General features: G+C 37.5%; 2 protein-coding genes across 2 annotated transcripts; one reads left to right on the top strand and one right to left on the bottom strand.

Annotated features, from left to right (window-relative positions):
- Positions 1–888: 888 nt before the first annotated feature.
- Positions 889–6,038, top strand: nubp2 (nucleotide binding protein 2 (MinD homolog, E. coli)). The gene is made up of 7 exons (XM_061709364.1): positions 889–977; positions 1,444–1,559; positions 2,394–2,592; positions 3,495–3,649; positions 3,889–3,999; positions 4,147–4,216; positions 4,681–6,038. Exons 1-7 carry the CDS (start codon positions 962–964, stop codon positions 4,818–4,820), a joined length of 807 nt encoding a protein of 268 aa, XP_061565348.1. The 5' UTR covers positions 889–961; the 3' UTR covers positions 4,821–6,038.
- On the bottom strand, positions 5,541–14,433 carry atp6v0cb (ATPase H+ transporting V0 subunit cb). The gene is made up of 3 exons (XM_061709365.1): positions 14,158–14,433; positions 6,994–7,177; positions 5,541–6,594 (listed from the first exon to the last, which is right to left on the bottom strand). Exons 1-3 carry the CDS (start codon positions 14,228–14,230, stop codon positions 6,390–6,392), a joined length of 462 nt encoding a protein of 153 aa, XP_061565349.1. The 5' UTR covers positions 14,231–14,433; the 3' UTR covers positions 5,541–6,389.
- Between the last annotated feature and the right edge of the window lie 815 nt (positions 14,434–15,248).

Genomic DNA, 15,248 nt, shown 5'->3' with positions numbered 1-15,248 from the left:
CCGAGGTATATATTGTGATTATTATGCAAATTGTAAGTATATTATAAATGTAATAGTAAATATATTCTAAATTACTGTAGGCTATGAGTGTATATATAGTATAGTAGTATAAGTATATTATAATGTATAAGTATATTATGATATATAGTATATTTATACTACTATAAATAGTGGTATAGGTATATTATAAATTATAAAGTCGTTGCAAACTATTTTGCTCAAAAGTGATACAGACCTGGTGATAGTAGCAAATATTGTTTTATTTTTTTATTTTATTGGTTTAGTTGATAGGGACAATGCAGTTTAAACATAGTTTCAGTACAATGACAGCAATTGATGTTCTGCACATAGAGTTTATAGCTATTGCTAATTTGCAACTCCTGTCCCTAGTTGGGCTTTTCTAACAATAAAATACAACAATATCTAGGACCTATAATACAAAATATAAAATTACATCTATTTAAACTTAAGATACTTAAGAAGTTACTCAAGATGTGGATGGTTGGTTACTTAATCTTTTATTTTTGTTGCAATTTATTACTTCAGGAATTCTAGTGAATGTTTTTCACCCTTTTTGAGTTGTATTATTGTAATGTTTTTGTATGTCTATGTGTGGACTCCAGGAAGAATAGTCTTCCCATGGTGAAGACTAATGGGGATCCTTTTTAAATAAACAAATAAACAAAAACATTTTGTTTCTTAAATTCCAACTGAATTAGTATTTGGGAAACTTTTTTCCCCAGTTGGTTTTGTAGTTTTCATTAAACAGAACGACATAGCATAACTGTTTGTGGCGCACTTAAATGCACCTTCTTCTCCGATTGGTTACGTGGGAAGAAGGGGCGGGGCTTAGATCATCCTGTGTCGTGATTGGTCCGCGACAATAACGGAAGTCTTGTATTTACCCTGTGTGCATGTTTTTATGTACAGTCCTGTACAGACTACAAGTGTAGTCTAAATTATGGAAGCGAATAATGGTAGGTGGAAGACATCAATTAAAACGCGTATGAAACGAGACTATGCGACTGCACTAGATTACATATTCTTAAATAACCTTTTATTTGTTTGTGATGGCAGATAACCCTGAAGGTAGCTAACTTGTTAGCAGGTGCTAACTAGAATTCAGGATAAGTTTTCATAAGTTTTAATTTTTAATATGCATTCAGTTTTGTCACCTGTTTTTCAAAAGAGGCAGGTATAAAATGTGATTAAAACGCACTGGTACTGCTATTCAATTTACATTTCACAAGAACAATGTTAATCATGTTGAAGCTGTGAACTCGTGACCCCTTCACTGACTGCAATATTTCGCGGACATTTGACAAATCAGATGTCTTCATTCGCAACATATGATTGAAATTTTAATAATTTTGTATTTATCGGTTGCTCTCATGACGATCTTACCCAGTTTTTTTTCTCCTTCTTTTCTCGTTCCCCTGTCAGATGGAGGCATGTCCCAGGTCAAGCATGTTGTGTTGGTGCTGTCTGGAAAAGGAGGCGTGGGAAAGAGCACCATCACCACAGAGCTGGCTTTGGCTCTCAAACATGCAGGAAAGAAGGTGCAGTAGCTGCAGACACTATCTGTGGTACTCTAAGTACCACAGAGGGGATGGCATTCCCCCTGAAATAAAAACGGTCAAAATCATCCCACCTGTAAAACTGCCATCCCTCCTTTCCATCCCTTATGTCATTTCATCAATGCATGTCGTTTTACTGCTATTTCAACATTTAGAGTCATCACCAGAAAAATAACTTATTTGACAATTTTCACCTGTTTCAAGTACATTTTCACTTGAAATACGTAGAAATACCTGCCAGTGGGACAAGATTTATCTTCTCATTACAAGCAAAAAAATCTTGTTCCACTGGCAGATTTTTCTGCTTATTTCAAGTGAAAATCTACTTGAAACAGGTGAAAATTGTTGTTTTTTCCAGTGATGAGTCTTGTTTTAAGTGTAATAAGATTTTTTTTAACTAAAATGAGACATTTTAACTAGAAATATGACAAATATTCTTATTTTGAGTTTTTGCAGTGATCCATTTTACTTATCATGTGAAGGACAGATTCATATTGATAAGTTCAGAAAACAGTTTTTTATTTTTTGTGTTTTGATGTATTTGATGTAAGCCCAGTGGATATTTAAAGCTTACAGAAGGCTGCATTTAACTGCTGCTATGTCATTCCTGCAGTATTTCTGCAGGTGTTTTGGTCACTGCTATTATTTGTAATATATTATATTATTTGTAATCAGCACAAATTATCTGTCCCCATATGATAAAATCCACCAGCCTCCCTGATTTTTTTTTACAACTCGAGTACTGTCAGTCCCTATATATAATGCAGATGTCAAAGTGGAGAGTAAACGACTCATCTATGAAAGTCTGTTCATCAGGTTGGCATCCTGGACATTGACCTTTGTGGACCCAGTATCCCCCGTATGCTGAGCATAGGCCGGCCAGATGTGCACCAGTGTGACTCCGGTTGGGTACCAGTCTACACTGATGCCAAGAAGAGCCTCTCCCTCATGTCCATAGGCTTCCTACTGGAGGACCCGGATGAGGCGGTGGTGTGGAGGGGCCCAAAGAAAACAGGTATAGACACCTTATGTGAGGTAAAATTCACACCTAAAGTATTCCTAATTTTGACCTTTTTTTCTAGAAAAGGACAGATTTGCGTAGAAGGGAACTTCAGAATATGAGAATAATGATGGAATGGTTAATGAGATGTACAATTTTCACCTAAAACATTGAGCGAGTTCAGGGGTCTGCAAAAGCTAGACATCTGAATAATTTAAGTAACACCACTGCTTAATCTGGCAGTAACTTGTTTGTGTAGATTGGGTATCCTTTTTGTAGTGGAATTCTGTTCCACTTGTCTACCACCATTTGAAGTCAGTCTAGCAACTAGTATTATAAACTAAATTAGTTCTTTGTTTAAAAGATTTAAAAAGAATCAAAATTGTACAGAATCATGATCAAAGAACGATGTTGCTTTCAGCGCCTCTGGCTTCAATCTGACTTATTAAACCTCTTCAGCAGCATCTAGTGACACAGCATTATTTAATTGGAAGCCCTGTTTTAAATGTAACATTACTAAATGTGATGGAAATATTAGCCTTGGTCTGGATACAGAGTGTGCAAAGTGATATTTTGTTCCTAAAAGATTAGGTCTGGTGTTACAATGACCTGTTTATCAGAATTGTAAGGATTAGTCATCATTTGAGGGTGTTTCAAATCAATATGCATCCCTTGTTCTGTCACTTCCTGCATCAAGACGCATGATGTATGTTCTGACCCACTTGCATGCAACTGCTTAATTAAATCTACAGAAATCTGGTTCATCTCACAAGTTTTTCCACAACACTAAATGATCAATTTTTATCAAATACATGCTTTAAAACCCTTAATATAATTATTAAACTTTAATGCTACCAGTTTTACATTCGTCAAATGTAAAGTAATACATTTGGCTCCAACACTTTTTATGTTCACAGCTTTGATTGGCCAGTTTGTGTCAGATGTAGCATGGGGGGAGCTGGATGTGCTGCTGATAGATACGCCACCAGGAACATCTGACGAGCATTTGGCTGTACTGGATAACCTCAAAAAGCATCGAGTGGATGGCGCAATTTTGGTCACCACACCTCAGGTAAACAACAATCATAAACCTACGTTAGATTGGTGGAAGAAGACGGAATGGACCAAGATATGGGTGACGGATGTGGGCCACAATAACATATTCACCTTTTATATATAGTTTTGCCCATATGTGACATCTTCGGAAAAAAGTGCTGAAATGTGTTTGAACATTTTGTAAAGCTTCCGAAATAATGAAAACATGCAAGATGCACAACATGTCAGCTAAACTGTACCATGTGTTGGGTACAGGCAGTTTCAACAGGGGATGTGAGAAGGGAGATTACTTTCTGTAAGAAGACAGGAGTTCGGATTCTGGGAATTGTGGAAAACATGAGTGGCTTTGTTTGTCCACATTGTTCTGTGAGTAATTCTTAACATTTGTTTTTGTAAATCACCAATTTCATTCTGTCATAAAGAAATTGGCACTACAGTAATTCATGTCCAAGTGTGATTTACTTTGAAAGGCAATAAAATAATTTAAATTTCATCCTACCACTTTTTTCCCAGGAATGCAGTAACATATTCTCAAAGGGCGGCGGTGAAGAGTTGGCTAATCTCACCGGATCAGTGTTTCTAGGTGAGATGGTTTACGTGGTAATACAATGTCAGTCTGCTGCCACAAGGGGTCGCAATACACCGGGGACACAGCTCTTATTCGTCACTCATTCTGGAGGCATTTGCATCATTGTTAAAATGGCTGATCCACATTCTGGAGAAGCTGGGATCTTGAAACCCATTGTTGGAGAGAATCGGATTGATAAATCAATCTTTCATGAAATGTTAAAAAAAAAAAGGGTTTTCATCGACGACATCTAGCTTTGTTTATGTCTCAAGGTCAAGTAATAATGCAGATAATTCTACTTACCCTGGGATAGTGAGAGGGAAGCTCTATACAACTTTAGCCAGTTGGAAAGAGAATATTGAGTGGTACACTATTCTATTAGTGACTCGGTGTACTGGATTTTCAGTTTATGTATTTTGATACCGTGACCCTCAGTGGTTCATTAACTGGCTCTGGTAACATCTTTGGTTTTATTTCAGGTGCTGTGCCCCTGGATCCTCTTCTCAGCGCCAGCATAGAGGAAGGCAAAGACTTCACACAGTCATTTCCTGACAGCGCCACATTCAGTGCCATCAGCAGTATTTCTCAGACTCTGCTCAAGAGTCTCCAGACAGATTGAAGAGTCCGTTTTCCAGTCACCGTAGTAATAATTTTGCAGAGTTTAAGATGTCCCGTTTGTTCTGTATAATTAAACATGTACTGATATAACTTGTGCTCCTTCAAATCCGTTTCTAACCACAGGGCGATAAAGGTATTGTGTGCGCAGCTATTTTGCATGTGCAGTTCATGAGGTGAGCTCTTACCACAAATTAGAACAAACCCAATTAAGACAGGAAGTGATCTCTTATGAGGCTTAGAGTGCAGTAATTTATGCAGTGATGAAAAGCCCCACATTCTGTTTGGAAGTCAAGTCAAAACTAAGTTACAATTTTCTTTAATTGTGAAAACATTCACGTTGACACATTTTCGATACCAGTAATTTTACAGGATTGTAAATTGGCTGCTCCTCAGTAAAATGCATCAGCAGCAGGTCCATTTCCAGAAAACAAACTCCAGATCAAGTTGGTCCACTCCTTGTGTTAAAAACTATTGTCTTGGAAGCTAATTGCAGCCAATTATAGACTAACTTTTAGTGATTTTGTTAAGGCATTTAAAACCTTACCAGGTACATGTTGCTTTTGATCTGGATTCAATCTTCTGAAAGCGGCCTGCTTGCAGGTCACCAGTCCAAACAGTAAACACTGAACCACATGCAGGACATTAATGGCTGGAATGAAGAGATGAGGTACAGCTACAGATGAAACGGGGGGTGTGAAAAAGATGGCGAGGCGATGCAATGTGGAAATTACACTTGTGAGACCCGACACGGGGCACACACACTTTTAATGCAAACAGCAGTACTACAGGAAAAAACACTGGTTTGATGTTTGCGTAATGATTAGAATACAGCTACACACAACTCCCACTCCACCAGCAACATACTAAAGGCAATCGTAATTATTTAACCAAGTATTACATCCAGATAAATTCCACTTATCACAATTAACCCACAGTGTATTAAATCTATCTATATAGATATGTATGTAGATATTTATATATGTATATATCCTGGACAATTAGACTTTTGCTTTATTTAACAGTTCAATGAACAATTTCTTATAAATAAAATCAGTGGAAAAAAAAAAAAATATTGAGTCCATACACATTTCTCTTTACAAATAGATCATCAAGATTAATTCAGAAATCGTCAACTCCAAAGTTGAAACAGGAGGACAGGAAGAAAAAAAAAAAAAAAGAAAAAAAAAAAAAAGTCGTGCGACCCTTTGGTCATTAAGACCAGAGACCCGAGATGTCTCAGCTGGCCTCAAAGCCTTAAATACGAGGAGGGACAAAAGGAATCTTCATCATACAATTGTTTAACACACGCACACGCAAACATACAAGACAGACAAATCACTACATTGCGCATTTACAAGTCAACTATCAAATTGGGACAACTGTACACATTGAGATAAGACCATATTTGTGGAGCAATTTTAATTCATTTTTTTCCCCAGGTTCACTTCTTTCATCTTACGTGGCAGAAATCTTTTTTCTTTTCTTTTTTTTTTTTTAAACCCCCATTATACACTTTTTCCTCCAGCAGCAACATAAAAGGACTGATTTTGTAGTGGAGATGTTTGGGTGTTTATTTCGTGGAGAGAATAAGGGCAACAATGAGCCCATAGAGACCCAGAACCTCAGCAAAAATCAAGATGAGGATCATGCCCACGAAAAGCCTCGGCTGCTGAGCTGTGCCCCTCACGCCTGCGTCACCCACGATGCCAATTGCAAAGCCTGCTGCCAACCCACTGAGGCCCACGCTCAGCCCGGCTCCGAGGTGAAGGAAACTCCTACACACAGACACAGCCGTTAGTCAGCACAAAGATGTTGCTGATCACGTTATCTATGACACAGCAGTCACGTGCTTTTATCCAACCAAATCAAGAAGCTTGTTTTATCACACAAATACTGACACTACTTTAATTTCATTACAAAAAAAAATAAAAAAAAATCTATATTATGTATTGCATTGCATTTTTACATTATTCTATATATTTAAAAGGTTTTCTAAAAGAACAATGTCCCAAACATAAGTGGTTGATTGAGGAGCACTTCCGGAGTCATTTAAGCCATCTGGATGTCGGTAGAACATTATGATCTTTATGCATCATTATATGGTGGAGATGTTATGCAAATTCAAAATGAAATGAACCCAAAAATTAAGTTTAAATATGCTCAGTTATACTCACTTGTAAAGACTGATTTTGTCTGAAATGTCATTGGCAATCAGCACTGCTACTACCAGGCCGTAGATGGCTATGATACCCGCCATGACTACGGGAATAATTGACTTCATGATGAGCTCTGGCCTCATCACAGACATGGCAGCAATACCCGTGCCGCTTTTTGCTGTGCCGTACGCTGCTCCCAAGGCTACAGGGAAAGACAGAGGACAATTTGTTAAATAAACAGGACAAACTGGAGTATACAAGCCCATGTTAGACATACATGTTGAGTAAAACAGAAACTACAGGAAACAGCTGAAAAATGAAGTAGTAATATGAGATCTTAGATTCTGTTCCTCTTTAACAAAAAAAAAAACCCAGCATTACTCCATTAAGGGATTTCTCCATGCAGCAAAGAGAAATTATGGCTTTGTCCAGACAGAGTCATTCATTTTACAGTTGGTCTGTCAAACTCACTCTGCTTTTGCAATTTCAGAAATGGCTGTCATACAATCAATTATTATTAAACATTCGACTTTAGCACATGGGGAACTATCACAAAAACAGAATACAACAGAAACTTCCAGTGCAAGATTTATACTGGTAGAAACGGGCATTTACAAGTCCTGCAACATGTGCTGTGTGCAATTTGCAGGCCGTAGTCTCTGGTCAGCATCACTGTAATCTAATGTGAACAAAAGCTTTGTCAGCTTAGGTTTGTTGGTCTGTGACCCTGAATAAAAAAATAAAAGCAGTGGTTTAATGGTAGGAGCAATCAATAAGCACCCAGCTCCAAAATTAGAAATAATATCAACAAAGTACAGAACAGCAGACATGTAATGCACAGTTAAAATAACGTGTCGCTTCCAATATCCAACAAAACCTTCCACATTACAACAGCGTGTCATGAATCAGAGGTCTGAGCCGGTTTGACCAGATTTCTCTGCATCAAGTGTGTGGATAGGTTTGTGGATTCATGTGAACACATTCTAACATTGTTGAATTTACTCTTGTTTTATTGGGTATTATGTTGGTAATTCCTTTCATGCACAGCAGCATTAAGTTAATTCCATATTAGCTGTAAAAAAGTGTCAGTTTTTGCAGATTTACAGATTCTGCCACATTTAACACCTGTCCTCAATGCAACTAATGCAGTTGGTACCAGATTGCAAAACATTGTAGGTCCCTATCCATGTTCAAAAGTCGCTCAAGAGAGCATTTAATTCAAAAATGTAGTCAAGAAAGCTCTTAATGTTCATTTGCACTTCATATTCTGTGTTGCCATTTGTTCAGCTTAATACTCATATTTTCATGATCATGTGTACAGTAATTTTTTTTCTATCTTTTTTTTATTATTATTATTTTTTTTAATTATTTTATTTTCATTCATGTTCTACATGCAATTTTTATGATTTATTTTTATGATTGTATATCCTCATAAGGATTTTGTTAAATGTTATTAGGTGGGGGCTCCTCATAACCCTACTGGCTTGCTTGCTCCTCCCTGCACAGTTTCTTTTAACTGAACTTACTTGTGTAATGTTCTTTTTTTATGTTATGTGCTAAATAAACTAAACAACTAAAATACTGTACATAATTTATGAATGGATCAAAAAATTACCAACAAACTGAAAACTCCTACCAACCACCAAATAACGGAAAAAAGCACTATACTGCATTTTCCATTTACTGTATGTGGCTACAAATAATCTTTGATGGACTGGTAAAAAGGGGCCTGGCAAGGTCATTCTCTTGGCTCTTCACAACCAACACACTGATGATGATTAAATCTGAAAAGTCTGTAGTGAGGCAGGCTTGTGCATACAGCCTAAGGTGTCCTGCACTGCGTTTCCTCTTTTCTATCATTCAGTGAGATGGTTCTGTTTAGCTGCACAATGGGCAGTGAGGCTGACTGACAAATGAATCAGGAGGCAAACAGGATCTTCAAATGCGCACATGGCACTTAGCCATGTTCCTTTATGCGTCTAGTGATTCATCAGCAGACTGATGGCATCAATGCAGGTTAAATCACTCCTGTCCATCTTAAGAGATTTGTCTAAAAGCAACTTGACACTACCTTTTGGAGCCCTGACAAAACATAACCTCCCCCCCATCCAATTTAGTTAAAATGCCACATGGTCTGCTCGCCAACTAAAGTCCAACATAATATACCAAATGTAAGCAAAATCTAAAACCTTCCTATTGGTATGTTTCCCTTAAATCTTGCAAGATAAATAAAAAAAAAAAAAATCAATAAAAAACTAAGCACTGTTGCCTTAGATTAAGCATTTATTCAAGCATAAATTAAAAACAGTGTAAGTCATCACCACCTCTGTTGTCTCAGAGGCCTGGTGTGACAAGTATAGGTTATGCAAAAAAACACTTGCATCCTCCGACACCGATTATGTTCCAATGATTAAAGGGTTTGATGTGTGGGAGAGGTTTCTGCAGCGGTGTGGAGGCCACTGGGTTTTAATCCTAATCCTCTCATCTTAGGTAAAGAGCTTTTTTCCCCCCCCTCTCCCAACAGAAAATGTAATATACGGGATGCCCTGTGACGTCTTGTGACGTCAGAGCAGAAGGCGCCTCCAGCAAGGGATGTCGCAGCATACAAAAGAGCTGTGCGACAGACAGCAGAGTGGACAGTGAGTAAAAAGGAGCAGCACTAATTTATATATATATAAAAAAAAGGAGAAGGTTTATAGCTTTAAAAACAGTTAATTATAGCTTTAAAAACAGTTAATTAGTCTTTCAAGACCGTGTGAGGCTCTACAATCTAGGAATTAATGAAACTGCTTGAAGACATTATCACACTGAATTACGTCAGAAGGTAGGGAACATGTAGAAAACAAATCTGTAATGCAGAGTGAGAAAGACACCGACTGAAGAGCTCGCCTAACCGAAGGCACTGCTTAATACCAACTTAGGGGTAACGGAAAACGGCATATTTGGAAGGTACTTCCAAATATATTAGATATATGAACTAGAAGATGCAGTTATGCATCACTTTTTCTCTACGCAGGGCATCTCTTTTTGGTTGGAGGCTGTTAAACTTCTGGCAGCAAGATGGGATCAGTAGTACCTAAAGCTTGTGATTAATATCACAATTAGGGCTGGGCGATATATCGAGATTTTAATATATATCGTTATATTTTCAAACGCGATATGGTACGAGACAATATCGTTTATATCGATTTTTTACATTTTTTTTTTTTTTACATTTTTTTTTTAATGATTTTGATATAGCTTATTTTGTGACAAATTGACTTGAATGTTTTATTTGAGATTTGCACAAATGTTTTCTTATTTGCTGTCAACCTCAGTGGAAAAGTCTGCCTGTTACTGTCTACATTGTATTAATTGTACAGTGTATTTTAATTTAATTTTTATGCAGGAAAGGGATATTTGTTTTATTTTATTCAAGAAGCATTTTTATTCTATATATGCAGGCAGTTTATTTTTATTTCATTTGTTTTATACATTTTGATATTGTGCAGACCTCTGTTAATAAAGGTTCCTGTGTGACATTTGGCACGAAGCTTTGTATTAAAACTGACTGTTTTTTTAAGGGTTTGCCTCAGAAAAAAATGAAGCTAACAGAGATGCTATGCTATAATGCTTTGGGGGAAACCCCAATTAAGGCACAGAAAAAATATCGAGATATATATCGAGTATCGCCATTTAGCTAGAAAATATCGAGATATGACTTTTGGTCCATATCGCCCAGCCCTAATCACAATAAATAAAAACATATGACCAGGATTATGATAAAATGAATTTGTTTAGGCCTTAAGATCACTGACAAGGTTTTAACTATTAAGACAGATTGTTTTTCAAATGAAAGAAGTACATTTCAGTGATGCTAAAATAAGTGAAGGGAAATACAGACTGATCAACTACTTTAGGTCATTTATTGACTGGCAAAAAAGTTCACATTTTAGTTTTACTGTAAAGTGACCCAACTAAAGGAATTAATTTACTAAACTTCTCCCTTATGTCAGACAGCATTATAAAATGGTGACTCCATTGTGTACAGCTGAGGGGGCGATGTCTGACATAGCTTCTCTCTTTTCGAGTCATTCATTGTTTACGTTGAGTAACAATTGTTCTTCACAATTATGTTGAACAGATAGGTGAAGTTAACCTTTGGTCACAAAGGTTAATGTTGGTTTTTCTGCGGTGTTTACATTTCCCTTCTGTGTTCGGCGTCATCCTCAGAAAAGCCAAAATGTGTTTAAAAAAACTGACACAGCACTTTTGATGCAAGCAATTAGAGTTCCTCAGTTATCTCTGCATTTTAGTTCTCCATGTTTTGGGCTAGACAGGGCGGGGTCATGCGACTACACATGTAGTCCGTTGTCAAGGTAACAGTAAACGGGAAACAGACAGTGGAGGAAGAGGAGGAGAAGAAAAAAAAAAAAAGAGCCAGGGTATAACTGGCTACTGCACTGACATAACTGTGACCTCATTCACTTTGAGTTAAACTGTATATACTTTCTTCCATTCCTAGATCTTAAAGTTTAACACTGCCAATTATTGATCATTAATGACAATTGTTAATCTTTCAGGCTATACGATACAGACACTAGCTACAAGGGAACACAACAAGACCTGTCAAATTCAACAGGATGTTTTTACTCAAAAAGGGGGGCAGGTGCATAGCACAAAACGCAGAGTATCCAGATGTGCTGCTTTCATCTATTAAGTTCAGAAAAGTAATCATAACATTTAGAAGTATCCTTCCCTTATGTCTCAGGTATGGATGTACCCATTTACACAGCACCTGAATGAGTCAACATTTGATTAAAACTATCACAAGTAGGCAGCTTGTCATGACTTAGATTTACCTTATAGAAAAAAAAAAACCAAATAAAATGAAAGAGGAAGGAAGGGAATGTATAGCAGCTGCAACATAGCTACCATAGAAGCAGTGTTACTTTTCCCATGTGACAACTGCTTGAGTGTCAACTATTCTGAACCCAGGGTTTCTACAGCAATCCTTATGTTAAATTTAATACCAATTTAATACCTTTTTCACTACCTTCAGATTTTTTTAAAAAACTGTCACAACATTAAGTGTTAATCATGGACCTTTTAACATTAATACAGATTTTGACCTATAGAACACTATACAAAACAGATTTATAGACTCATTGATGTTGACCAGATGTTTCACATTTATTTCACTTTGTGAATGACAATAAAATAGACTGATTAAAATGTAAAAGGTAAAAAAATAATACCAATTTAAAAAAAAAAAATACCTCTGACAGTGAATTTAACACTTTTAATGGCCTTAAATTTGGCAATTTTCGTTTATCACTTTTTAATACTTTTTAAAACCCCGCGGAAACCCTGTGAACCAGATATTAATTAAAAAAAATAAAAAATCAGCACCCGACTGCACATACATTACTCTAACATTATCGAAATGAGTAAGCTACTATTTTAAGCCAATCCGCTTCTATTCACACCAGGCATGAACTCAAATAAACCCCCAAAATATGGAATACCAATTTAAGTCTACTTTGAGTAAATTTCATTAAACTATAAGAAATGGAAGCCTGTGCATCCGTAATTTCAGTGTCAAGCTCCTTCGTCCAGAATCCTGAATTCATCCGACCACTATCACATCCCTTCTTTATGGCAGCATGATCCCCTCACTACCGGCTAATTCCCCAGCTGTCGCTCCTTCACCATCTCAGACTAGTACGAGCCCTAGACTTACAGGTACCAACACCATGCTGTCACTTTCAAACATGAATCTTCTGTCACATCATCAGACAACTGTTGGTTGGTTCTCATGTACCATGAGATCATATATATTACATTGCCTTGTACTGTGTATGAAGTTAGTAACAGCAGTTAATGTCAGACATCTTATGGTCTAACAAGACAAAAATACATAAAAAAATAAAAACTAATTCCCGAGCCTTAGAGTATCCCAACTGGGCTGTTGTACTTTTTCATTTGAATTCTTTTTTAAATGCCTCCATAAGAGCTGCTCTACTTTATGCCACCATAAACAGTCGGTCAGTAGCTTTATTTGACACCCATCACGCTAGTCACATGTAGATTTTCAGCAAAATTTGAATATTATGCGTCTCTGGGATTGGACTGAAAGAGGGCAAAACATCAAGCCACCAGTAAAAGAAAATCCATAAAAATAACTACAAAGTCAAAGTCCACTCACTGTGCCATTTTAAACTTCGTACACAAAAACGGAAGTAATAAAAATGTTATATTTTGAAAACATATTTCATGAGAATTTATTGGTAACTTGTTCATCCCATTTGAGTTAGTATTTAGAGGATCAGTAACCAGACAGCAAGTCCAAGTCAGAAGTCTCATGTGATAATCATGTGACTTCATGTCATTCCTTTGAGCAATAAGGAAGTTGACCAGCTGATCCTGGTTTCCAATCGTGATTTAAGGAATGTAGAAGAGCATTTTACAACAAAAGAGCGTGTACATTAAAGAAAGTTTAGTTGTAAGCCTGAAGTATTTGTTTGAGCTTTATCTCCAAGCATTAAATACTTCCAAAAAGACTCAATGTGATTCCAGCAGCTGCGTGGCATATCGTCAGAAAAATGGCAAATAACCCGCAATACCGGCTGAATGAAGCCACACAACTACCAAATTTTTATCGTAGTCATATATTTATATGAGACTTGAGAAGTATACTAACGATTTAATAATGGCTGAATGATATATTTCCATTTTCTTATCCATAAGCATGAGCTAGTCTCGTCCTTCCACTCACATTACAACTTGTATAATTGACATCCACTGGTTAACTAGCTTTGACACGTCTTAGCTGTCTGAGGTTAGCGTATGCGGACGTGTAGTGACAAATGCCATACCCTAAAAAAGAGAAAAGGGTTAAATATTGTCATGTTAAAGGGAGCAGCGCCTGTCCCACCTGGATGGACATGACAGCGACGCAGAGCGACGCAGGGTATACGCCGTAGGGTACGGCGTATTCTCTGCGTCGCTGTAACGCGGGACCATAAATCAGGCTTTAGCCAGGCTAGCAGATTCGCATGGAGAGGACCACCAAGATTGACAGTTCAAAGCATCTTACCGGTTTTAATACCACGAAAAAGACATTTGTGGGGAAATTTAAACCTTTCATTTTATAATTTCCCCCAACTTAAATACTAATACAATGAATTAAACGATAGTTACCGCTGAACACCATCGCCGCAGAGGCTCCCATCACTGCGAAGAACGGCGAGTACTCGGGGCTTTCGCTCGACATTGTTTCTCACACACTAACGTATAAAAATACAGAAAAAATACAAAACTAATCGTTTAATGGCGAGGCGAAAAAAAAAATCGCACTTCAAGGAACCAATTGAAGGCCACAGACGTTGAATGTAACACCGAGTAAAGCAGGAACCGTGTGATCTGCTAACTACCAGCGCGGAGGCTTCAGTCACGACTCTCGTCATAAATACCCGGCGCAGCGGCACAAAATGGCGAAGCGGAAAGTATCACCTGACCGGCCACACGGACGGCCACATCGTCGACGGGGTGGCAGGAGCAGCATGAAATCAATGTATTTTTTATCAATTAATTGTCTCACCCAATATTTATACTTAAAAGCACGGATTTTTATAAAATAACACATAACTCACACGATATCAAGGTGATGCTTTACATTTTGGTTTATTTTGTTTATATGATATTGGTGGCCACCCCTATCAGGCATCGTTTTGGTATGCTCCGCTGCAGGCTCTCCCTTTCATACCGACGTTTTCACGTTTCGGGGGCTGTAAAATGAAATGAAATGATGATGGGGAGGGATATTGAAGGGTGTGTGGGGGCTATGTTAATCTAAACATTATGTTTTATCATATTTTAGATATTGATTAATTAAATAATAAAATTAAGAAAATAAATATGTAATGACATAATGTGAAAGTATTTTTTTTCTTTGAACCCTCAAATATTGACATCTCCAACACATCTCCAACACATTTTTGCACCCTTCCCCAGGTTTTCATCAGGCATCAGAGGCTGTTTTACAGTCACCTGTGATATGAAACAACGTGTAGTGTGAGATAATTTGAGTCTGTGTGCGTGTTTGAGCTCAGGGTCAAGAATTCCCCCTCCCCTGTATTGCTCCAAGCTTGTGTAGCCTCAAAGATACAGAGAGGGCTCAAGACGACTGGGAGACCACAGAGAAAATGAAGGGTTGGAGTGTCTCTCTACGCCTCTGTCCATCTTCCTGTTCCCGCTGCATTGCCCCTGAGTCACCACTACTGTAGGACCCC

Source organism: Cololabis saira, chromosome 19 (assembly GCF_033807715.1).
Source record: "Cololabis saira isolate AMF1-May2022 chromosome 19, fColSai1.1, whole genome shotgun sequence".
Lineage (NCBI taxonomy): Eukaryota > Metazoa > Chordata > Actinopteri > Beloniformes > Belonidae > Cololabis > Cololabis saira.
The sequence above is the reverse complement of the archived record's forward strand: the minus strand, read 5'-3'. Positions and strand labels throughout refer to the sequence as shown.

What these genes read in the sequence shown, in the direction of transcription:
- nubp2 (XM_061709364.1), top strand. An exon ending in TTGTTTGTCCACATTGTTCT is followed by an intron (nt 4,000 to 4,146) that starts GTGAGTAATTCT and finishes CTTTTTTCCCAG; the next exon opens with GAATGCAGTAACATATTCTC. An exon ending in CACCGGATCAGTGTTTCTAG is followed by an intron (nt 4,217 to 4,680) that starts GTGAGATGGTTT and finishes GTTTTATTTCAG; the next exon opens with GTGCTGTGCCCCTGGATCCT.
- atp6v0cb (XM_061709365.1), bottom strand. Translation starts at nt 14,230, where the DNA reads ATGTCGAGCGAAAGCCCCGAGTACTCGCCGTTCTTCGCAGTGATGGGA. An exon ending in TGCGGCGATGGTGTTCAGCG is followed by an intron (nt 7,178 to 14,157) that starts GTAACTATCGTT and finishes CTTTCCCTGTAG; the next exon opens with CCTTGGGAGCAGCGTACGGC. An exon ending in GACAAAATCAGTCTTTACAA is followed by an intron (nt 6,595 to 6,993) that starts GTGAGTATAACT and finishes GTCTGTGTGTAG; the next exon opens with GAGTTTCCTTCACCTCGGAG.